General features: G+C 41.4%; 1 protein-coding gene across 1 annotated transcript in view; it reads right to left on the bottom strand.

The window, feature by feature from the left end:
• Window positions 1–24,482, bottom strand: part of Pcdh15 (protocadherin related 15) — an 844,567-nt gene that overhangs the window by 229,723 nt on the left and 590,362 nt on the right. Inside the window, exons 16-17 of the mRNA XM_055598939.1 lie at window positions 24,012–24,144; window positions 3,797–3,876 (exon numbers count right to left, since the gene is read on the bottom strand). Of these exons, the coding sequence (XP_055454914.1) occupies window positions 3,797–3,876; window positions 24,012–24,144 (213 nt within the window). The remainder of the gene's footprint in view (window positions 1–3,796; window positions 3,877–24,011; window positions 24,145–24,482) is intronic.

The raw sequence follows: 24,482 nt of genomic DNA, 5'->3' as shown, positions 1-24,482 counted from the left end.
ATAAAAACCCAGTTCACAGTTTACAGGGCTATTTGAGCATTACAAAGAGGACTGAGACATCCAGTGAACAAGACTGAGTCTCTAGAATGAATTGTTATATCTATAATAAAGTTTCAACAAAGGTATCAAAACCATTCAACAGGAACGTTTATTTTAAACCAACTGTTGTGTGAAAACTGAAAGCTATTGGCAATAGATTTAAATGATACTGCTTAAGTTTATGCAATAATTAAGTCAAATGTATTAATTATATGACTGTAGGTAATGAAACCAAAAGAGCCTCCTCTGGCAACATCAGAGACAATATTTATGACTTAGATTCAGCAACAGCTTTGCTGGATAAGACACCCAATATTCACAAAGTAAGTGAACAGAAATTATATTGGACTTGATCAAAAGCATAAAACGTTGTCTCAAAAAAGCGCTATCAATGAAGTGAGATGATGACAGAGGAGAAGAAAACATTTTGAAGTCCTATACCCAGCAAGCATGTGTCTTCTGAACTCTAAGGGACTCATGCCTCTAACCAAGAGTGAACCCAGTCAAAAAGGAACGAAGGATCCAAGCAGATGTTTTCCCAAAGAAAGCACCCAGGGAGAGGGCTCATTATTTACTCGAAATGCAAATAAAGGTCACACAGAACTATCACTTCACACCTACTGTTGAATAATCAAAGAAGAAAAGCCATAGTAAAAACACTTGATAACAATTGTTGGCTATGTTATGGGGAAATTAGAATCTTCACACATCGCCAGTGAGAATGTCAAATAGCTCAGAAACTCTTGTAATTTGGTGATGGGACTATAAAATGATTCAGACCCTGATGAAAGCATTTAGTAATTTCTCAAATAATTAAGACACAGAATTACAATAGGCCCCAGCAATTCTAATTCTGGGCATATAGACAAAACAAAACAAAACCCAAATAATGTACTTAAATTTATGCACACGTGTATTTATCACAGTGTCAATGACCAAAAGGCATGAATAGAACCTAAGTGCTTACTAATGACAGAGTAAACACATTGTTGTTTATGTGTGCGTGTGGTTTTCTAGAGAGATACAAAGCCAAGAGGAGCAGATATGTCTGCTAAACAGAGAGGTGAAAGGAGCCAGACACGTTTCCATGCTAGAAGGCTCCTGTTTACTCTCATCATCTCCTGTTCTCTCTCTGTGTGTGTATGTGTATACCTATTCTGTGTACTTCTGAACCTGGAAATAGAATTATATGATGATTTTGGATTTATTACTGACCTACATCACTGAGAAATGTGTTTTTAAGGTATGTCTGCGCTGAATTATGTCTCAGCTACTCATTCTCTTTTCATCAATGGATAATAACCCACTGTGTAGATAGGTAACTCTGCTTCTTCATTTGTGGGTGGAATGTGTGCTATTTCAGTACTGTCCATGTATAATTTTATACACAGATATGACTTCAGTTCTGCCGAATGGACATGAAGAGAGATATTATATATTGAACATGTGGAGAAAATTCCCAGCTTCCTAAAGCATACATTCTACGTGGAAAGCTGTGAGGGCTCCAGCATCTCCATTGCTTGCTTTTCATACCCTTTTTACTTGGATGTGAACTCCTGCATCTTAATAGCTTTAATTTGCATTCACTGAATGAAAGAAACCATATGTGCTCATTGACTACCATTTACACACACACACACACACATACACAGAGTGGGGCAGGAAGGAGGGTGAATGGGAAAAAAGGGAGAGAATGGACGTATCCTCAAATCTTTGCCTGTTTTTAATCAGGTTCTTTCTCTTTTTCCTTTTAATTTTTTAGGCATTTTGGTATATGATTATTACCATATAAATTACTTAAAGAATTTTATGGAAGTGTGTAGGTGGCCTTTCATTTCAATGGCTGTGCCTCTTGAGACTTACTTCTCTTTAAATTTGTGGATGTACTTTCTTGTTAATGCTCAATTCCTATCCAGAAAGGCAAAGAGGATGGACATCAGAAGAAGGAGAAAAGAGGGAACAAGTCAGGAGCCTGACACAGAGGACCTCTGAAAAGCTCTGCTCTGCAGACTATCAATGCAGATGCTGAGACTTATGGCCAACCTTTGGGCAGTGTGCAGGGAATCTTATGAAAGAAGTGGGAAACAGTAAGATCTGGAGAGGACAGGAACTCCACAAGGAGAGCAACAGAACCAAAAAATCTGAGCACAGGGCTCTTTCCTGAGACTGATACTCCAACCAAGGACCATGCATGGAAATAACCTAAGACCCCTGCACAGATATAGCCCATGGCAGTTTCGTATCCAAGTGGGTTCCACTGTAATAGGAACAGGGGCTGTCTCTGACATGAACTGATTGGCCTGCTCTTTGATTACCTCCCCCAAGGGGGAAGCAGCATTACCAGGCCACAGAAGAAGACAGTGCAGCCACTCCTGATGAGACCTAATTGACTAGGATCAGAAGGAAGGAAAAGAAGTCCTCCCCTATCAGTGGACTTGGGGAGGGGCATGCATGCAGAGGGTGGAGGAAGGGAGGGATTGGGGACAGGAGGAGGGAGGGAACCACAGGGGGGATACAAAGTGAATAAACTGTAATTAATAAAGAAAAAAATAAAAAAAATATCTTGACCCGAAAAAAAGATAATTTGGGAGTTTTATATGTGGATAACACACTGCCTTATTCATATAGTAAAACTTTTTTCCCAAGAGCTCCGAAGCTTTACTTCTTATGTTTAGGTATACAACCCAGTTTCATTTAATTTTTAAGAATAGTGTCAAGAGTGGATTTCATTCTTTCTCACTGCATCTAGACCTCACTAGTTAAAAGGATAAACTTCTTGATGAGACGGTTCTGGCCCTGTTTGGTAAGTGTTAGGGTTTTTCTGTATTTATAACGTTATTCCAGCCTTGGCCTACATTCTTACCCTAGCACTGACTGCTCTGCTTTCAATAAACAGCCTTTTATGTAGCTTTATTTTTAATGGAAATTACAAGCTGTGGCCAATTAATGCTTTTATTGTATTTATGGAGGGATTTTCAAATAGGTAAGAGTTTACTTATAAGCAGAAATTGCTTATCCATCCTTTAAGTCCAGAGAAGTTGGAGCAGCTGTTAGCTGTCTACCGATGGCTTTCTGAAAGCACTTGACTTTTTCTCATAAAACCCTAGTCTGTATCAAATCGTGTTTGTCATGAGGTCGATAGCCCCACGCATGGCCCGCGTGATAAAGAGCTGCATGTTGTAGAGACAGACAGGGTGGGAGAAGACACTGGCCACGGACGCAGAACATCAGTCCTGCTCTGCTGAAGGTCCATCCTCACTGCCATCAAGGTACAGAGTAGAAGCGTGTGAGGTGTGTACACGGACATCTTCTCCAGCAGCTGCGACTTGAGCATCTCCGGTGCGTGGAGAGTAGAAAGGCCAAAAGCGGTGCTTCGGTTTCATCTCGCCTTAGACGTGATGTAACATACCTGGTTGCCAAGCCTCCCTTCAGATGAACAAATTGATGCTGTCCTCTTTGTAGAGACACCCACGAACAGACAACTTCGTAGGCACCTAATTAGTCTCAGGCTTTGCCTGCAGGCGAAAGTTTTTTCCACCTCGGTGGATTTTACTCGATACGATTGTTTAAGGTAAACAAACAGTCTCCCGGGAAAGGTTCTGGGTTTAGAATTACCCCCAGCGCTCATTAACATTCATAGAAGAAAAAAAAAGAAAAAATGAAACTACAAACAGCGGAAAGTCTGTCCTCTTGCTAACAGCGTGCTGTTTGACATTAATGGGGGCAATCAAGTCTGAATCATTTCCTTGGAACTTACGTTTCCGAAAGATTAAAAACCCGCTGAGGGTCTCCATTCTCGATGGCGTATGTGATTGGGTCTCCCTCTCGATCTGTGGCCTTCAGAGAAGAAAACATAACTCAATTACCAACTGATCACAGAGTGTTCAAACTATGTTAAGTGTTAAGAAATAAAGCATGGCCCAATGTCCAGAGACCGAGTAGAGTGTTTCATACTGAAGCTCAAATTTTCTGACATGTACTTTTTTGGCAGCACAAGGAATGTTATGAATGTATGGGTGTGATGATGATAAAAATTAATTTATATGGTAATTTTTAAGAGTAGCGTTAAGAGTGAACTTCATTCTTTTCTTTTAAGTCATCTATGTCGGAAATGTAAACAAGTATGTTTAATTCTACATACATCATTCGTTAGAGGTTCCTGTGTGCAATCCATGCCCCACTGGACAGGCAAGCTGTTTCTACTATCAGGTCAACCCATGCGACATGTTATAGGATCCGATCACAGAACATCCCTCTAACCTAGCACAGTACAGCCGTGGCTAGAAACTCCTCCAGGACAAGATGTCCCCAGTCTCCAGGGACAGCTTAACAGTTACACTTCGGTTTGCGATAAGCTACCATATCCTGTAACACGAGATGCTGTCTAATCTGCCCCACGCATGACCAGCTCCTCTCTGTGACACGTGTCCTCTTGTATCTGTCTCGTTTAACAACAACAATAGCAACCTGTTACTTTCATCGCCTCACATCTCAGAAAGGACCGAATGCCTTTATTCCCCAACTCACCTCACTGCCCATCTCCCATCCCTTAGCCTATCTCCTGCATCCTCCTGCCTTCTCAGGCCTTCAGCTCCATCTCTTAGCTCACTCAGGGTTTAACCCATTGGCAAGCTCCATTGGTTGTTCCTGCAATGTTTGCTGTGTTGGGGGGGAACTGTGCCATGTTCCTTCCTCACTGTGAACGTACTTCAGGAACAGCAGCGAATAGCATTTTAACAACAAGCTCAGGTCTTACTCTTACACCCTCACAATGATCAGTTTTCAATTAATGATACAAAGTAATCATTGCTTCAAAGCCCAGACATCACTCCTTCAGGTAAACGCTCTGCCATATGTACATACGTACAAAGAAAATGGAGCACAGGCAGAAAAGCATAAGAAAAACCCTGGAAACATTCTGTTTACATCTAGATATACAATTCTAAATTTTATGATGTTAACTACAAGTCTCATAAGGTAAGAAAAAAAAATTACCTTACTCAGTGACTATTCCCTGTATAAATTGTTTTCTGTTTGTGGAAAAGAAAGTAACAGACTTTGGAGACTGCCTTTATTTCTTAAAGTTGACACTGAAACTTTAGTTCCTTCACTGATATCCCTGTCACCAAATCCTTTGTGTTTGCTCATTGGTTTGGGGCTAGACTTTTTGCTGTTGTTTTTCTTTTTTTGTTCTAGAACGAGATATCACTCTTAGTATTCAAAATCGCAAGGGTACAGATTCTAAAACAGGGATTCTGTGCAAACTGTTTTTAAGCCTTGATTAATATTGGGTCTTTGTTTGCACTGCTGGCAAAAGAACCCAGTATATTCTGTCTGCTACTCACTCAGCCACTCATGGTATTGAATTCTCTCTGCTACACTCCCAGCTCATGGTATTGAATCCTATCTTTTCAACAGTTATTTCATTATTTATTTATTTATTTGTCTATCTATGTATTTATTTATTTATTTATCTGTTTATCTATTTCCTTTTTTCATGTTTGTAGCAGCTTTATTTGTTTTTTAATTCCTTATTAATTACAGTTTATTCACTTTGTATCCCCCCTGTGGTTCCCTCCCTCCTCCTGTCCCCAATCCCTCCCTTCCTCCACCCTCTGCATGCATGCCCCTCCCCAAGTCCACTGATAGGGGAGGACTTCTTTTCCTTCCTTCTGATCCTAGTCAATTAGGTCTCATCAGGAGTGGCTGCATTGTCTTCTTCTGTGGCCTGGTAATGCTGCTTCCCCCTCAGGGGGGGGTAATTAAAGAGCAGGCCAATCAGTTAATGCTAGAGACAGTCCCTGTTCCTATTACAATGGAACCCACTTGGATACTGAGCTGCCACGGGCTACATCTGCGTAGGGGTCTTAGGTTATCTCCATGCATGGTCCTCGATTGGAATAGCAGTCTCAGGAAAGAGCCCTTGCTCAGATTTTTTGGTTCTGTTGCTCTCCTTGTGGAGTTCCTGTCCTCTCCAGACCATACTGTTTCCCACTTCTTTCCTAAGATTCCCTACACTCTGCCCTATCTATTTATTTATTTATGGTCACCTATGATGAGGCATGAATATGGAGGTCAGATTTATGAGTTGATTCTCTCCTTCCAACATATGGTTGGTGAATCCTTTCATGTGCAGAAGTAACTACAATCTGTGTTAGTGGGGTAAAGGATCTCTGAATACTGCATGACTTTGTTCGCGCTGTTCTTTTATAGTGTTAGCTAGTTACAATTCTATCAAAGTCTAAGAAAACTTTCACTGGTAAACAAAACATGCGGTTGAGTTCGGTTATGTTGCTATTTCTACCTTCATTTCGACCTGAGTACTTTGTGTTCTACTTAATTGAATGTTGTGTCTTTTTAAGTCTAGAGATAATTAGTGACTATTTTTTTTTCTTGGAAAGGAAAAGTTTAGTCATAACATAATTTTTCATGTAGTAAGAATCACTCCTCCTTATTGCAAATGTATTTCTTATATATTTATTTTTCATAAGTCCAGTGAAAAGTGAGCTCCCCTTTCAAAGAATGTGAAAAGTGTGGTGACAATTATAAGTAACAAATAATAAAACAAATATGTAACAAAAGAACATCTCATCCCTGGACCTAGAATCCACTGCCAGGCCCTGGAATCAGCTGTTAGGCTGCTCCCTGGATAGCATCTATTTTGAGGCAAGATACATAAGGGGGCTAAAAAGAAATACAATGGTTGCCATAATTGCTCCATAATTAGCCTTATATTTATGAGGCATTTCACCTATGTCAAACCCTGGAAGCGCAGTCATGAACAGCACAGAAAGCTTCTGCCTGCCCAGCTTTCAGGATATCAGGGAGCAAGGGGCAAACAAAATAGTTAATTCGAATGCAGAGCTTTCAGATCCTTGTGAAACAATCTAGGAAGGACATCTAGAGATGACAGGACAATCTCCCTTGATAAAGAGTGATCAGGATGGCATTGCTTAGTGCTTGCTTGAATATGGTGCAGGAGAAATGCAGGCCCGAGGAGACCAATCCTGGCAGGAGTAGAAGCAGAGAGAGGCTGAACGTGCCCAGTAGATACTGGGTAAAGCCAAGTGCTTGTTAGTTTTGTATACAGAAGACACTGACTGATGTTTGCTTAGCCACTGACCTCGAGCTAAACGACTCAATGATGTTGATTCAGAACAGATAGCAAGTGATGGCATTTAGCCATCCATTCGCTGATATGTGTTCAATTTAATGGCTCTACTAAAGCCAAGTTTTTCTTTAATTATTGCTTGAAGGACAAACAGTACCTTTGAAAACAACTCTTCTGTAGTCAATTCAACCAGATGACTTAATTTATCTGCTACAAAACTGCCAGTTTTTCTTTTCTGTTTTTGAGATCACAGTATAATTATGTAATTTCTCCCTTCCTTTTCCTTTTTCTAAACTTTCCCGTATACCCCTCCTTGCTCTCCTTCAAATTCATGGCATCCTCATTTATCAATTGTTATCATATGCACACAAGTGCACATTTGGGGGGCACAAAAATTCTCAAAATCATTCAAGTAAGCAATATCCTTGGAGTCTAGTTAAAAAAAATCAGAAAAGAAGAAAATCTATAAACAGTATTCTGCCAAGTTATAGAGGAACACAGCCACCAAATGGCATCTGATGGAGCTTACCTTACACAGAGCAATTCTAAACATTTCAGAGGCGATTAAGACAAAGCACCAGTCTGTGGTACCTCTAAAGGAGATACAAGATCAACGGATTTAGATGAGCCTCTCTTTCTCACTGAAGCAAACAGGTCCTGACTGATGCCATTAATTACTTGAGAGCAAGAACTGAAACTCTGAGTTCAGCACAATAGTACCTTATTCTTTCTGAAAGTTTTTTTCTCCCTTAATTTGTTTCATTTTATGTTAGACATTTTGTCTACATGTATGCAGTACAAAAACACACCTGCTATATGTAACATTGCCTTGAAACACATGATTTCCCCTGATGTTAAACTACCAGGGCTTTGATAGGATGATACAGTAGTGAAAACGTTTTGGTATAGATTAACATGTATGCCCTATTGATGTGCTGCTTTGCCATTTTTATTCTGATGAAGAAACCACTTTCCAAAACAAGCTTAAGTTCAAAAGGACTACTTACTAAATATCCAAAATACATGAAGTGAATATTATATGTAAAACACAGTTCCGAAATATGTAGTGTAGCTAAATATGTGACAGAATAAACATATGCTCCAAAATGTAAGAAAACAACACACCGGAAGGGTATAACTCCCCAAACGCTCCTTTTTCTTTCGGAAGTGTGTTAGCAATCTGCAGGAAGGAAGCCACAGAAAACGCTTCAGGCTAGAAAGCCAGAGCAGAGTCTCTGCAGACAGGATCAGGAAGGAGCGCATTTTAAACTAAGCATGTGCTTACTCAGCCATGAACAGTGGTTAAAGTGAGCCTCTGTTTACTTACTCCACATGGGAAAATGCCTGGGAACCAGGAACCTTAAAAAGAAAGACTCTGGATGCTGGGAGACTCGAGAGAATGCCTAAAAGGTCCAGTCTCAGTTGTCTTTTTGTTTTCTTCTTCTTTTTTTTTAATACACAAAATTAGTAATGTTGGGACACAACAGAAGGTAATATATTCTAAATACATTTTCAGTTCTAATTGCATATGGCTCTCAAGGACGATCAACAAAGTAAAAGTAAGAGTATCAGAAGTACATTAGCTACTCTATATCCGAGGGACTCTTTAGATCTCACACACCATACCCGCTAATCCACACAACCTTCTTGTATGCTGAGGTCTGTCGTTCCTACTTCCATGTTGACAAAATAATGAGTTGAAAGTTAAAGAACTTTCGGCTTCACATAGAACTCCCTGTCCTCAATGCTTTCAAGCACTTTCTTGTCAGAATCCACAAGAATTTTCCATGTTGAGAGTATCTCCTTGTCAAGGTGTGAGTCCCACAGTAATTGCCTTGTTCCTCACTACTGTTTCTAGAAGTTTCTGAAAATTGCCCAGCTCTCATTTCAACACCTTACTCATTAGACTGTATTAACTGCTACCCTTCCTTGTGAATATCTTCATTCTCTGATGCACACCCCTCCCACATTTTGCTCAATGCCAATCTCATTGCTTGCTTTGTTAGTCTAAACTCATTATAGTAAATAATGCTTAAGTCCTCAAGATATTGCGTATTTCCAGTTCCTGTCTTGGATAAGAAGTAACCTCCACAAAGTCTCATGTATTGGAGGGTTGAACCCTAATTGGGAGATGCTGGAAGGTTTACAAGGTAGGTCCTACTACGAGGAAGTTGGTCTCCCATGGCAGGAACTTGGGGAGAGCTGGTTCTTGCCATCTTCCTGTCTCTGCTTCCTGTCTACAGTGAAGTAAATAATCTTCTCTTCACTCTCAACACCATCGTGTTGTGTCAAAGTTTATAGACACAAGCCACTGTAAACTAAACCCTCTGATACTATGAACCAGAATAAACCCTTCCTTCCTTAGACCGTTAAGGTCAGGTGCTATGATCACAAAAACAAAACAAGAAAAATAGCAAATACAGGCTTATCCCAAAGAATACATCAAACTACCCACTTGAGTAGATGTGTTGGAAGTTCAGGCTGGAGTGTAATGATATTCTTTCATAGCTCTAAGGATTAGAAAGTTCTGAGTCAAGGCATCCACAGACCTGGAGTCTACTGAGGGCATCATTCCTGGTTTGTGCATGGCTGTTCTACTGACTCATATATTGGGAAATCCAGATTTAAAGCTTCCTTGGCTATCAGGGCAATAATTCCCTTCATGAGTCCTCCATATACAGGACTGAATCTTCCACAGAAACCCTACAAATTCCATCCATCGAGGATTTAGGCATCAACCTATGAATCTGAGGGAAACATATACATTCACTCATGAGTAGACAGCCCCTAAAATTTTACGTTTAATATTCCTCCCAAATATATTTTTTATCATTTTTCTTGAACTAACTCTTTTTATTTTAATTTCATATATTCAGTTGTTCAGAACATTGCAATACAGCACTTATTATTCCTTCTTCCTCATGTCCACATCGGCAAATAATACTTTCTTTTCACAAAATACAATTTCTCGGCTTAGCATGGGTATGGTATATCAACAGGTCTCTATAACTTTTCATATGATTTAATTGCAGATTATTTTCATGCAAGTCCCTAATTATTCTTTTGAAATTTAATTTCATAGTCTAATTCTTTCAATGGTAGCTGATTTTGCTTAAAGGAAGTACAGTTATGCTCCACAGGGGATGTTCTTCTGAATGACAGGCCACATGAACATTGGTGGTCCTGCAGAACTTTATTCACAGGAGATGTTACCGGTGTCCTGGACTCTGTAAACACAAGCTGGTGTTTACATGACGATGAAACAGTTCTCCAAACGTACTCCAGTGGTTCAGTACAGGTCACTGTATGTCTACCTGTTCTTTCTTATGCTCTGTCTACCCCACCTTCCTCCACAGGCTGCAGCTGGAGAGTACCACGAGAGACCAAAGCCAACAATGTTCCCACAAATAACCAATGCATACACTCCTTTGTGTGTTCTGTTGACTCAACATTTTTTAATTTTTTTCATTTCTTATTTATTATAATTTATTCACTTTGTATCCCATCTGTCTCCCCCTCCATTGTCCCCTCACAATCCCACCCTCCCTCCCTTTTCTCCTCCCATGCCTCTCTCTCCCAGCCCACTGATTGGGGAAGTCTTCCTCCCCTTCCATCTGACCCTAGTCTATCAGGTCTCATCAGGACTGGCTTCTTTGTCTTCCTCTGTAGCCCGGCAAGGCTGCTCCCTCCTAGAGGGAGATGATCAAAGAGCCAGCCACTGTTGGCTCAACTTCTTTTCAAGGCCTACAGACAGACCAGCATTTGATGGACACACTGTGTCACATTGCCCGGAGATGTTGAGTGGACCCCTGTCCTCTGCATACTTTAAAGACTGACAAATATACTATACCAGGACACCCTTCTGCCCTTCTGGCTGCCTGCCCATTGAAACTACAGCACACATGCCTGAGGCCAGCCTTAGTAGGCTCACCTAGATGTATACCTATCAATGTGGCAAGAACTTCTAACAACTACCTCACTTGTACCTAACATCCAACACCCAACTTTACAAAGTCAACATTGTAAGGCCTGGGGAGGGATGGCCTTTGATGCACAGGTGTTGCAGAATTCATAGCCCCACTTGAAGCACAGGACAGGACACTCAGGCCGAAACAGCAGCCGCAAGCAAAAAATTTGACCTGAGCGTCACAGACGACACATCACAGATCAGCTGGCAGACAGACATTTTCTTAAGAGTGTACATGGGCAGTGATCTAGCACTGGTCACATCATCAGCCACAAACCACATCTCAGTAAAAATTCATGCCAGATATTATCTCTCTGTACAGTGGAATAAAATGAGAAATGAATAACAAAGTCACCAAAATGTCCACGAGGAACCATAAAGAACAGTTGCCTGGGAAATCTCTACGAGATCAGTTTTGATGGACATGTAACCAAGACAAATGGAAGCAATGCACAGACAGCAGGAGCAGCTGAACAGTAGTGAACAAGACTGATGCAGAAACAAGAATTTCCCCAGTGAAGAAAAAACCAGGATCAGGCGTAGTCACGGGCGACATAAAAGCCAATAAATAAACCTTACACTATTTATTTTAAACATTTTATGAAAAACCAAAAGGGTGGGCATTCCTTAATATTCATTCTGAAGGTGATGTTATTCACTCTCTCTCTCACACACACAGAGAGACACAGACATATAGACATAAAAACACAGAGACAGAGAGAGACAGACAGAAAATAAAATTTTAAGGCCACGAGAATGTGATGGGCACAGAGGCAAAACTTTTCAAAAACTACTCATAAGTAAATTCTGAGGGCACATGGAAAAAACAATTTATCATGATCCACTGAGATTCATCTCAGGGCGGCAAGCTCGGGTTAATAACAAACAAATCAATAAATGTTACACATCTTAGCAATTCCATAAAAAACTAGCATGCTCATGTCAATAGATACAAGGAAAACAGTCAATAAAATTCAACATTTCGTGATAAAATGAAACAAATTTGGTATATGTGTAACGCACCAGAAATATACTACACAAGGTAGATAAAAAAAAAAAAAAATTGTAGCCAGCTTCACACTGAATGAGAGGGAGCTGAAGGTGCTTTCCATACAGTTGGGAAGAATGCCGGTGTTTACTTTAATCAAAATGTTCCCTGGAGCCTGAGCCGGCGCCATTATGATGAGAAGGAGTAAGGACACACGGATGGGAAACTGGGGAGTCAAATGATTCCCATTTGCAGATGAAATGATTCTACATATAGAAAATATGAAGGCTCCTCCGAAAGATTATTGCATGTGACAAAGTGATAAATATTTCAGGATGTAACCTGTCAGCAGCCTTTCACAGCTTACAGAGGGAGCATCCCATTTATGGTGGTTCTAGTAAGTCTGTGGGAATCAATTTGACCAAGGATGCAGATGTTCCTTCATGATAAAAGATGCAAGCTACTGATGCACTACAGGTCCTCAGAGCACAAAGCCAGAATCATCACAGCACCTTGGTGTTATGGTTCCTGGCACTAATGGTATCAGAGTGACGGCTTTTCCGTAGGTTAAAACCTGACACTGAGACCAGGGCTGCATCATGGAGAAGGCAGGAACAAACCCACACATCTGCAGCCCAGAGACTCCCTGTAATGCTGCCAAGGCCGGCGCTGCAGGAGGGATCACCTCCTCAATGATGGTCCTTGAAAAACTGAATTTCGGTATACAGAAAGATGAACCTTACACCACCACCCCTCCACACCCCCCCCCCCCCCCCCCCCCCCCCCCCCCCCCCCCCGCGCGCGCGCGCACACACACACACACACACACACACACACACACACACAGGAACCTGGCATGTCTTAAGATCCGGATGTAGCAGTGGAAACCATAAGCTTACTAGCAGAAAACACAGGCACGCTTCCCAGGAAGCCTGAGCAGGTAATAAATATGGGTGGTAATATATCAGAAATACAGGTACAAAAGCAAAACAGACAAATATGGAGGCAGCCACTTAAGACTGTCATGGTGAGGGGGAGTGTCGGGTCCATCTGTGTGAGGAGGAGGAACATTCAGAATGCGGGAGGAGGTAAAAAAAAAAAAAAAAAAAAACAGCAAACACATCAAAACAAATTTGATCAAAATTGGGCAAAAAAATGTGACTAGACATTTCTCACAATACAAAACAGAAATGTCATCTCCAATGTGAACAGGTGCTGGCTCAGGAGTCATGAAAGAAGTAAAAATAAATGAATGAATGAATGAATGAATGAATGAATGAATAAATAAATAAATAAATAATAAAAATAGAAGGCACCCTCTTGCGACCTTCAGGATGCTGCAGTTGTCACTCAGTGCAAAAACAAGAGCAAATCCTGGTAGTGAATTTGAGGGAAGGACATTTGCATGTTACTGCTGGGAATGTAGGTTAGCACAGCCATTCAGAGGGGTGATGTGCAGAGTCCCCACACAACTGAAATAGCCTACATTAGTGTCGGAAGGTGTTTGTGTCTGTTTGTACGTGTGTGCGTGTGTGTGTGTGTGTGTGAAATGTGCATAAACCTGTGTGTAAGTGTGTATATTTGTGTACTTGTATGTATGCACAGCTGTGTATTTATGATGTTTGTTTGTGTTTGTGTGTACTTCCATATGTACACACGTGTTTGTATGTATACATACATACATATATATGTACATATATAAGGGGATTTAGTATGTATACTGCGTTTATGTGTATTTGTGTGTGCTAACATTATGTGTGTTTTTGTGTATATGTGTTATGTGTAAATATCACTGCATAATCACAGAAACCAGAGCCTTTCAGATAGCTTAATCCATGGCTGACATAATAAAAGGTAAAACGAGTGTGAAACACCATGTTAAAACAAAATAACCATGCTCAGAGAATGGTGAGGCAGTATCAAAAGAACACAAGGTCCTCCTTGGACAGAGGCATGAGGCTGACTCCAAGGCTGAAGGGCAATGACAGGGACATGGTGGCCACTCACAACCCCACACATGGAGCGCTGGGCTGAGCAGGGCTGTGCACAGAAGGGAAAGATCAGGAGTGGATTTGCATTCTTGGATGAAGAGGACTATGAGTGAGACCTTCTTCACCCACCCCCCAACCCCTTCAGGGAAGATACAATGAGGGCCTTCGGAACCTGACCATGGTGCCAATCTGACCTTACACTTGCCCATCTCAAGAATTTAAAGAAACACCTGTCGTGTGAACTAAACCACCTGTATTTTAAAGAGCCTTGTGCCTTATTATTTCAGCATGCTTTACAGTGTGCTAAATTAGCGTCAATGGCTTAGAATACTTTCAATAAAGTGGACGTATACACTTCACAGGGATATAAATCAACACATGAATAAATTCCTGTGCAATAAAGAGAGTTTTAATAGTAAAATAGCAACACACACGAAATGAACAATATTAGAAAACTGCCACTTGGGATCAGTAATGATAGTTTGCGCATACATCATCAGCAATGCTAAAAGCAAACACTTGAAATGAAGGAGGACATGTTACTTATCTATTTTCAAGCAGTTCAGGAAACATGCATTTCCACCGATGTGTTCCTGTGTGTGAGTAACACAGAGCCATGGTGAAGGCGGCCTTTGGTATCTTGGACCTGGAATTACAGGCAGTTGCGAGCCACCCCATGCGGATGCTAGACACTGGATCCCGGTCCTCTGCAAGAGCTGAACCCCTGAGCTGACCTTACTGAGGCAACAGCCTCAAAGCTGTAGTGAAGTCAAGTAAGCTCTCTGTCCCCCGAGAGGCAGTACCACTCCAGCATTTTCACCAGAAAACAGTGACCCATCAGCCCTGAATCCGGAGGATGAAAAACCAAACTAACCACAGGGAATGTGTATTAAATAACTGTCCTGGAATCTTGAAAAAAAAAATGTCAGGTCTGTAATAGCCAAGGATGTTTCAGCCTGAGGAACCTGAAGAAATGGCAAATATGCCAGCACGGGGTTCTGGACTGTGGGTGTGTGTCAACAAGGGCTTTGTGTTAGTGTGGGACCTGGGCTGCGAACGATGCCACCAGGGTTCTGTCAGAGGACTAGAGAGAGCTGAAAGTAGTCAGAAGGCTGTTAGACTGCAGGCTGGTGCCAAACTATTTTCTGATGTTAGCGGTTGAGTTATAGTCATATAATAATAATTAAAAAAAACATTCTTTTTATAAGAATTGTAAATTGTGGCCTTTGATGACAACACGATGTCATGCTGACAAATCATTCCGAAAGAATTTTGTAGCAATCTTTTCTGAACCTTTTATGTTGTTGCAAGGGGAAAATAAGATTAAAATATTCCATGTATATTCATGGCATGGCAAAATGGCTTGTTTGTGCTGTGTGTGGGTGGCAATTGTGTGCAAATATTCACATACGCAGACACGGCTTACATAATTACATATGAGTGACTGTGATGGGGAAAATATGGAAAGGAAGAGGTGAGGAAAAGTTGGGTAACAATCCAGGAAAAGGAAAGAAGAAAACAGCAACAATAAGAAACATTTTAAAATTCTATTGTATAAAAAAAAAAAAAATAATGTGTATGATTGGATTTGTGAACACCTCACATAGCCTTAAGTACAAAAGTAAGAAAAATGGCAGGCGAAGTATAAACTCCTTGGTCATTTTAACCTGCTGTGTTTGGTCCCAGTCTTTGCATTTTCCTGTCCTGCCTCACACAGTCAGCTTTCGGGTCCAAATCATTCAGCAGCGTTCAATCAGGGACAATCAAGTGTGGCAATCAAGTGTGCGGGGCTTTCTCCCCATTTGATTACCCAAATCAAAACAAACTACTTTTATTTTGGAGAAAGGGAGGGACCAGCTCTATTGAAAAGCCGCCGAGTCAATTTTCATCTCAGGATAATTCTGCTTCCCTCTCTGAAGTTTGTTTTCTTAAGCTGATACACCTAAGATCCAAGGCGTCTGCTCTTTCTTGAGAGAGCTGGGTCACGTGATGTGAACATGGGCCACATGGTATGCATGTAGGTCACGTGTGTGTGGGCGGGAAGACAGAAAAAATATTTTCATTTATGACTCTTTTCGAACTATTGGATTTTTAGAATCTGTATCTTAAATATATATATTTGCAATAAGAACAAGAGGCATGCAATTGAATTCCTTAGGACTGCTGGGTAAATTTGAACCTGCCAATGTAAATAATCTCTGTTTTCTCAGCTGCAGTCCTGGTAGAAAAGTGTGAGAACACCCCAGGCTCTTCTCCCGATCAGTGGAGAATCATTAATTTTGCTAGAAAACCGACCCCTTTTAGCTGCTTGTTGAGTGCTTCTCGGAAGCACTGTGTTTGTTTCTTTCTAGCTATCAAAATCTCAGGGTAATCGTAGCATTTACATACTTAAGCTGTCATCAACAGGAGCTGGCACTATGGAAGCAATAAACGGCTTCAAGATGTTCAAACACACTCTGAGATTTATTTAAAAAAAGAAAACGATGCAGCAAGATTCGTAGCTGCCAAATTATTAAAGATGGGATTGAAAAGTCACCTGGAAATAGCTGCCTGTGCATATGTTCTACCCCAACCCAAAATACACATGAGTCCCATTTTTGCTCAACTTTAAAAAGGGTAAAATGGCTTAACTATGCTTAATGTAAAAAAAAAATAAAATAAAAAAAAAAAAAAAAAAACAAAAAAAAGAACTAAACAACAAAACTCCTTATGCCTCCTAGGTTGGAAAATGCACATTTTTCTTTGAAAAATACTGTAGTCCCCCAGCATCCAGAAAATGGAACCTCTCACTTTCATTTCCAGGTATAATTCAGTTAGGAGTCATTTGTGAAAACGAGAACGCACAAAGACAGAGACGTGCTAGTATCCCCAGAGAATTGGAAAGTGTCACCTTCAGAACAGACATGACAAAACCTGTCAAACAAGGCACTCAACATACAACAAAGATAAATTTGAAGTGTCTTTTGCTCAGGTGCCTATAAGGTCCAGTGTTCTGGCTCTATGCAAGCTCTCCAGGGTTACCTGTGATGCTTTGATAGAGATGACATCGTGTTGGAACACAGGGAATCAATCCCTCTGGGCCAGCCAGGACCATCTCCACTACACAATAGAGGCTGTGGTAACCTAAAGAAAGCATGGTCTTGTAGTCACGGCAACAAGCAACACGGAGATGCTAGAGAGCAGAGAGAAGATGAATCATGGGCTCTCACATGATTCCAGCCATCACTCTTCCCTGACCTTGCTGCATGTGGTCTTGATGGGGGTTGAGATTCTGTGGAGTTCAGGCTAGCATCTGCCTCAAGTTACTCCACACTGTATGTATAAGACAGCAGCTTCAGGCTGCCTCTGGCTCTGTAAAGATGGTAATGTCTCACGCAGATCGAAGTATCTCCAAGTGATGTATATCAAATTACTTTATACGGGACTCTTTCTCAGGGATGTTTTTAATGAGCAAACCATAAGCATGAGGTTTTACTTAAGGCCATGAGAAACATGCAATGATGAATAGATATGTTTCACAAAAATCTTGAAGTGAAACTCCATTTTCAAAAAGAAGATTACAGGAGATGTGATCCATACCAAAAATGTAACATTCAGGATCTGGATTAGATTATTCTGCAAGAGAAGGGACATATCTGTTTTAAGCATTCCATCATTCTGTGTGATATTACAAGATGATTGAATTGTTAAAGTATGATTTTTTTTAAATCCTCAGAAAAATGTAAACTACTTTTTTGCTAGGCTAACTTAAAATGTCAACCTAAAAGAATAATTTTAAGACTGGTCTCTTTATAGAGATACTTTTACATTTTTTTCCTGGCTTTGCTCCATATAAAATAAATGTGTGTTTTGTCGGTGTTATGACGGTAGCAATGCTGCCACTTAGCATTAATCCGATGGTCACAGAGAATACATTTTGCTACCAGCAATTCTATGCAGTGAGTTATCTTAATATCTAAAATTGTACATATTCATATTTAAATAGCTACCAATATAATGGTGTCATTCACAAAGAGGTGCTATATTCTGAGTCTCTATGTTCCTTGGATTGGAAATTCCATTTTTTCTTCTTCTTTTTTATAATTAGTTAATTACTCATTCGCTTTACAACTCGAGTGTATCCCCTCTTTTCCCTTTCCTCCAACCACCTTTCCATTCCTCAGGTAAGGGGAGGCCTCCATACCTACTCACCCTAAACGTTTTCAACCATTCATTCATTTTTTTAAAAATACAAAGATAAAACAAAAACTATCCCACTGAAGCTGGACAAGACAGACTAACAAAGAAAAAGAGCCCAGGAGAAGGCCCAAGAGTCAGAGACCTGCTTGTTTACACATTCAGGAATCCCACTAAAAACGCTGAACTGGAAGCTGCGATATACACACAGAGGACCCGGTGCACACCTGGGCTGGCCCTGCGCGTGCTGTTTTAGTCAGAGATCCAATTTTCTTTCTAACAGAAACTGTTCTCCTGCAACCTACCATAGACGCTACACGAGTCTCTGACGAAGACAAAATGGTGAAAGCGTCATTAGAAACTTTGCTCCTGCCTGGGGCTGGAGTGATGGCTCAGAGATTAAGAGCACTTGCACATGTACGGCTCTTGCGGAAGACCTGAGTTTGGTTTCCTGCACCTGTGAGGTGACTCACAACCATCTGTAACTCCAGCTTCAAGGATCTGACACTCCTCTGTCTTCTATTAGCTTCTGCATCCACATGGCACATATATGTCTACTCAGGTACATGCACATACACAATCAATCAATCAATCAATCAATCAATCAACATTTTAAAATTGATTCTCTGTGATTTTCAAATATCTTAATTTTTAATGAACATAGAATGATTCCATCTGTAAAAAAAATAGGCTCATGTCACTCAGCCCTGTCCCTGTCCTGGCTCTATCCCTTCTATCACTACTCTAACTCCCACTTTATTGGTGGCTCTTTTATCACTGTTATTGTCACAAACATACACACAAATATACAAATACATAAATATATGATGACAACCTGCTGAGTCCATTTGTTGTGGCTTTGTTGACCACTTTTCATTCCATCATAAGATTTTAAATTGGCTTGCTATCAAATATGACTTTAATATTCTATTAAATATTGATGTCTCTGGCTGTAGAAATATCAGGGCTCATTTAAGTTCTATTTAAGCTAAAATATTATTGCTAACAGTTCTGGTTAAGTGTGGCTAGCTCACTTTTATACCTGGGGATAAGGCTACTCTTTGAACACTGGTGCCAATTTTCAGTTGTAAATGAAAAACTGAAAATGTGCATTTTTGCAAAGGTGCATTTCTGACATCAAAATTTAATGAAGCAGTGTAAAAGAAAACTGGGTTTTATGTGTCTAGAGCATCAGGGCTTCTTAAAAAGATGTGATGGTTTCTAGTAATGTACTAAAAAACTTACTTCTGACTCCTTAAGAAATTGAGTGCTAAGAGGGTCAAGTTTACATATTTCAGAGTTAGTCTAGAGATCAGTAGAGAAAGGACAACAGTTGGTAGGTCAGTTGAGGGGAGTAGGATTGGGGAGAGACAGCGAAACTCTGAGTTATCTTGGAACTCAACCAGTTTGGTTGACTGATTGGAAATGGAGGCTACAGAAAAAGTGGAAGTTGAGCAGGTCTGAGAATTTGCAAAATGAGGATGCCATTAAGTGAGTGGGATGATCTCAGAAGGGTCATCCTCAGGAGGATGTTTTCCTCAGGAGGAGGAGAGTTAGTTTCAAGTGCTCAGTCCTAAGTAAATTAATTCTGAGACGCCGTGACAGTCATCCCACAACTCCTCTAAAGAACGAGCTGAGTTCCCCCTGTATGCTGGCAACGCTGCCTGCCTAATGGCTTTAGCTGTTGCTCCATGCAGCAATCGAGTCTTCCAAAGGGAGAAGCCTCACTTGAGGCCAAGTTGCATCTTCCTGTATCCCCTTCCCACCTAACCCTTAGCTTTCAGGCACTGCCTCAGCTCTGGCTTCAGTGGGGTCTGCTCATCAGAAATTATACTTTGATCAATCTCAGCATCTCCCAAATTCTGATACTCCTGCATTGAACTCTTTCTCCCCAAAAATGATGTCCAAAAATGCCTCCTCCTGAAAGTCAGGAGACATGCTCAGTTGTTCAGAGCAAGGGCTGCTCTTCCAGAGGACCTTGGTTCAATTCTCGGTATCCACATGGTGGCTCACAACTTTCTGTAACTCTAGTTCCAATGACCTGGCAACCTCTGACCTCCACGAGCACTCACATGCACTCGATGCACAGAAAAACATGCATGCAAACACTAACACATGTAACATGTATGTGAGCATGTGTGTAATTGTATGTATGTGTTCATGTGTGTGCATTTGAATCCCATTCCACTCAAGAAAATTTTCTCTATGAATCTCACTTAATTTTTGTAAGAAGCAGACAACTGATATCAAACAGCTCACTCCCTTCTTTCACTCTCTCCTTCTCTGTCTCCCTTCTGTCTATCTATCTATCTATCTATCTATCTATCTATCTATCTATCTATCTATCTCTGTGTCATCTATCTATTCTTTTATCTATCTATTCATCTATCTATCTATCTATCTATCTATCTATCTATCATTTATCTATTTACCTACCTATCACTCATCATACCTCTCTTGTCTATCTATCACTTTCCCAATATCTGTTTATTTTTCATAGAAACTACAGGTTATGCTTGGAATTAGGTAACCAATAGCATCATTTCACATATTTTAGTTGTCTTCTACACTCTTGACATTATTCTTCTGAGATAATGCTAATGATGAAGAGCCACTCCAAATCTGAGATTTACTGCTAACGAAGGTGCACAAACAAGACTCCCACCACACAAATGGAAAACAAAGGAAAATCAACGAACTTCCTCCTCTGCCGATACAGAAGAGACAGAGCAGCCCAGCAGCTGGGATAAATGGCACCCGTCATTTGTGGGGAAATGGCATCTTCAAGCCTAATCTTCGATTCTCATCAGGACAGTAACACATGAAGGGGCTGGAATGCTCAGAGGAAATATTTGCTCACAGAAGAGGAAGTATTAACGGAAAGCACCCAGCACAACACTGTCCGCTATGTGCCACACACCTGTACACGGTGCCCGGCGTTCATGAATCATAAACTCCGGCGTCATCTTCAGGGCGCACGCATATCCTACTGTATACAGAATGTTTATCAAATAAGAGGGGGCAAAAATGAAAGAGGAGAGCAAGAACCCGAAACTTCTAGAGCATTTCAAATGTCAGAAAAACAAATTAGCACCTTGGACGGGCCCTGAGCTGCGGAGGGGCAAGTGTGGGACAGTTTGCGTTTAATTCAGACGGTTATGGGAAAGAATCAATTCTGCAGTGAGGTCGAGGCAGCAGAGCATTTTTCTTCCGGACTAAAAATAATACTGCCTTCAGGCATGTGGGTTAAATTCCACATGCATTTTGAAACTGTTATTAAAGACATTAAATATGGATAAAGACGAATGGAAAACACACTGCAAACCCTCCTAGCAACTCCGGAAGGAAGAAAGGCCTACCTCAGGTCAACCGTGATCAGCCCGAGGGAGTGAGAAGCAGAGGTCTAAGGGCAGTTCTCCTCTCTGGAAGGTCATCCCTGCAACAGTCTTCAAAGTGATATTCACACAAAGATGAAACCACAGCTTCCGAAACTCCCTTAGGTGGAATGAAAGCATATACCTGACGGCGGATGAGGGGCTGAAAGCAAGGACCACTGCGGTCCCTAGCTTTTAGGCATTTTCCTGAAGCAAACACTTCGCTACCTAAGTAGGGTTTTTTCTTTTCTTTTCATGTTGGGTGCCATCACTCCTTGTGAAGAAAGTATAAGGACAGAGAGCTGCGGGCACCTGCTGGGTTTCTAACGCACTCTCTTGTTGCAAGACTTTGGAGGAGTAATTTGATGGATGCTTTTCAGCTGAGAGGTCACGGGTTTAAACTGTTTCTCAGTGGGTTACGAACAAAAGAGGTTGGAAGTCTACGAGAAACCCTTGATGGTGACACCCTTGTCCCTTCTTATCCATTCTGACACCACAATTGTGTTCTTTCTTCCAGCAACACAAAGCGAAATGGAAATATCATCGCAAGTATTTTTTCCCCCAGCCTTTGTGCCAAAGAAATGTGAGATCCGAGAAAAAGCAAACTCGATTCATCTTGAATGCCTAGTTAGTGTTATTCTCCTACAATCAGGTTCCGAGATCTTCCTGAGATTTATCGACATAAAAACCAGCCTGCCTCATAAGCAAATGTTATGGCTTATCTTATACAAGGCATATTACAAAAGGGAATGTTATCAGGGAAGGTTTAATTGTAAACCATGAAAAATTTCTTGACCCCAACCTTTAAAATTTAAGATTTATTGTGTTTTTTAAATTTCTTTTTGTTTTGATAAATAGTTTCTCATGGGTATATATTTTTTATCATTTTACTTCCCCTCTATATATTTATAGTAATATGGTTAGCTATTTTGTCTGACTGAATAAGTGCTATATTTTCTTTAATTTGCCTATTAGAGTTCTTGGTATTTTATTTTTACTGATGTTTCTACTTGCTTGTGGTTGTAATAATTATTCTACTGATAGTTACGTAATAAAGAGAAAAATATTACTTTCCTGGAGAAAAGAGTAAAATAAATACCAAATGAAAACCCCAGAAGCTCTTGGGAATGCCAAGCAAATTCTGGCATTTGGGTAGCCATAGGATGACCTTGCCAGTGTGAGTCAGGAGGTCAGAAGGCATAAGGACGTTAAGAACTCTGAGCAAAATGTAGCTGTGTCCTGTGACACCTCAGTCAAGGGCAAAAGTCGAGGATGGGTTTTCCTCAACACGTTCCTTTAGTAAATATCTCCAAACGTCAAGCCTAGCTTCCCGAGTGCTTATATCAGAAACCGCGCCATTTCCAAGAAACAGCAGGAAACATAAAGCTTGTCCTATGAGCAGGTAAGGTAATGCCTCGTGATTAACTTTGATCTTCTCGAAGAAGGTTATTAACTTTTTCATAGGCATTAAAAACCGTACTACCTACTATGACGTTTTCAACCCTACGTACGAACACACACGTACGTAAACACAGAGAAACATAAACTTAGACACCACATATCCACACATACCTATTTACACATACAAAGAGACACACTGACACATATACAGACACAAATTGACACAGATACATAAACATGTGCACAACATACACATACAGGCACATACACCAGCACAGATACACACACGCACACACACACACACACACACACACAACCCTGCACTTTGTTCCTCCTGAACCTTCTTCCCCTTCGCGAAGCAACAGCTACTTTAACATCACGTGTAGAGAGAGATGTAGGGACATGTATCTATATTTGCCCATGAGAGAAAACGTGATATTTCATTGTTCTTTTTTCTCTTGGATCGGTTTCTTTACACCTCTTCCTCGGCACACCGCCCTTTCCCTGACGCCGCCTACAGTCTTGCCTAAACTGGAGACGATTATCGACGGGATGTGCAAACCCATCGGAGCCACAGACTCAGTTAACGGTAAACCTGAGGTGGTTCAGCGCGCTCTGGTCAGGGCCACGTAGACCCCGAAAACCAGCGGCCGACGTGAACCCGGCTGGGAGGGGCGCGAGGACAGTGCTCGGCTGCGCCCCTCCGTTGCAAGGCCCAGACTAGTCACGCCCGTGCTTCAGTCCCTTCATCTTCTCCCCGTGATCATGGCAACGGGTCCCCACCAGCCTGTTAGGCCTTCGGCTGTGCAGTCTGTGAACTAGACCTGCCGGCACGCCCCTCCCCACAGGCCTCTATCGCGTCCTCCCAGACAGGGACGTCATCCCCTAGAGCACTAGCAGGGGCGCATGGGCCCGTGCTAGGCACCTCGCCCGCAGAGACACACGCGTCCGCACCCGGGCACACCTGCAGGCTTAGCAAGACGGCGCCGATCCTCATGGCCTCGCTGACTTCCAGGCTGTAGAGCAGCTGCGGGAAGCGGGGCGGGCTCTGGTTGTTGGGGGGCAGCACCTCGATGTACACGGTGCAGATGGAGTGTCTGCGGAGAGAGGGACAGCGGCTTAACATCGTACTGCGCTGCGGGACAGGCACCATCCAGCCTTTGCGGAAAGCAGTAAAGCCAGGGAAGAGTAAAACAGTAAAAGTTACCGCCGGAATATAACGCCTCTGTGAAGTTAAGCTTCAGCAGAAGAAAAACCAAAACTGCCTCCAGTACCTGCGTCTGCTGCTCAGATTAAGAACCTGAGTTGAAACGCAGTGGCTGCAGAGGACCCTCAGTGAATTAACTGATGACCCCGGTAGTCTCTAACAGCGAAGAAAAGCAAGCGAAAACCAACCAACCAACCAACCAACCAACCAACCAACCAACCAACCAAC

The sequence above is a fragment of the Psammomys obesus genome, unplaced genomic scaffold (assembly GCF_907164565.1).
Source record: "Psammomys obesus unplaced genomic scaffold, mPsaObe1.curated_primary_1811, whole genome shotgun sequence".
NCBI classification, from domain to species: Eukaryota; Metazoa; Chordata; class Mammalia; order Rodentia; family Muridae; genus Psammomys; species Psammomys obesus.
This window is presented reverse-complemented; position numbering and strand designations above follow the sequence as displayed.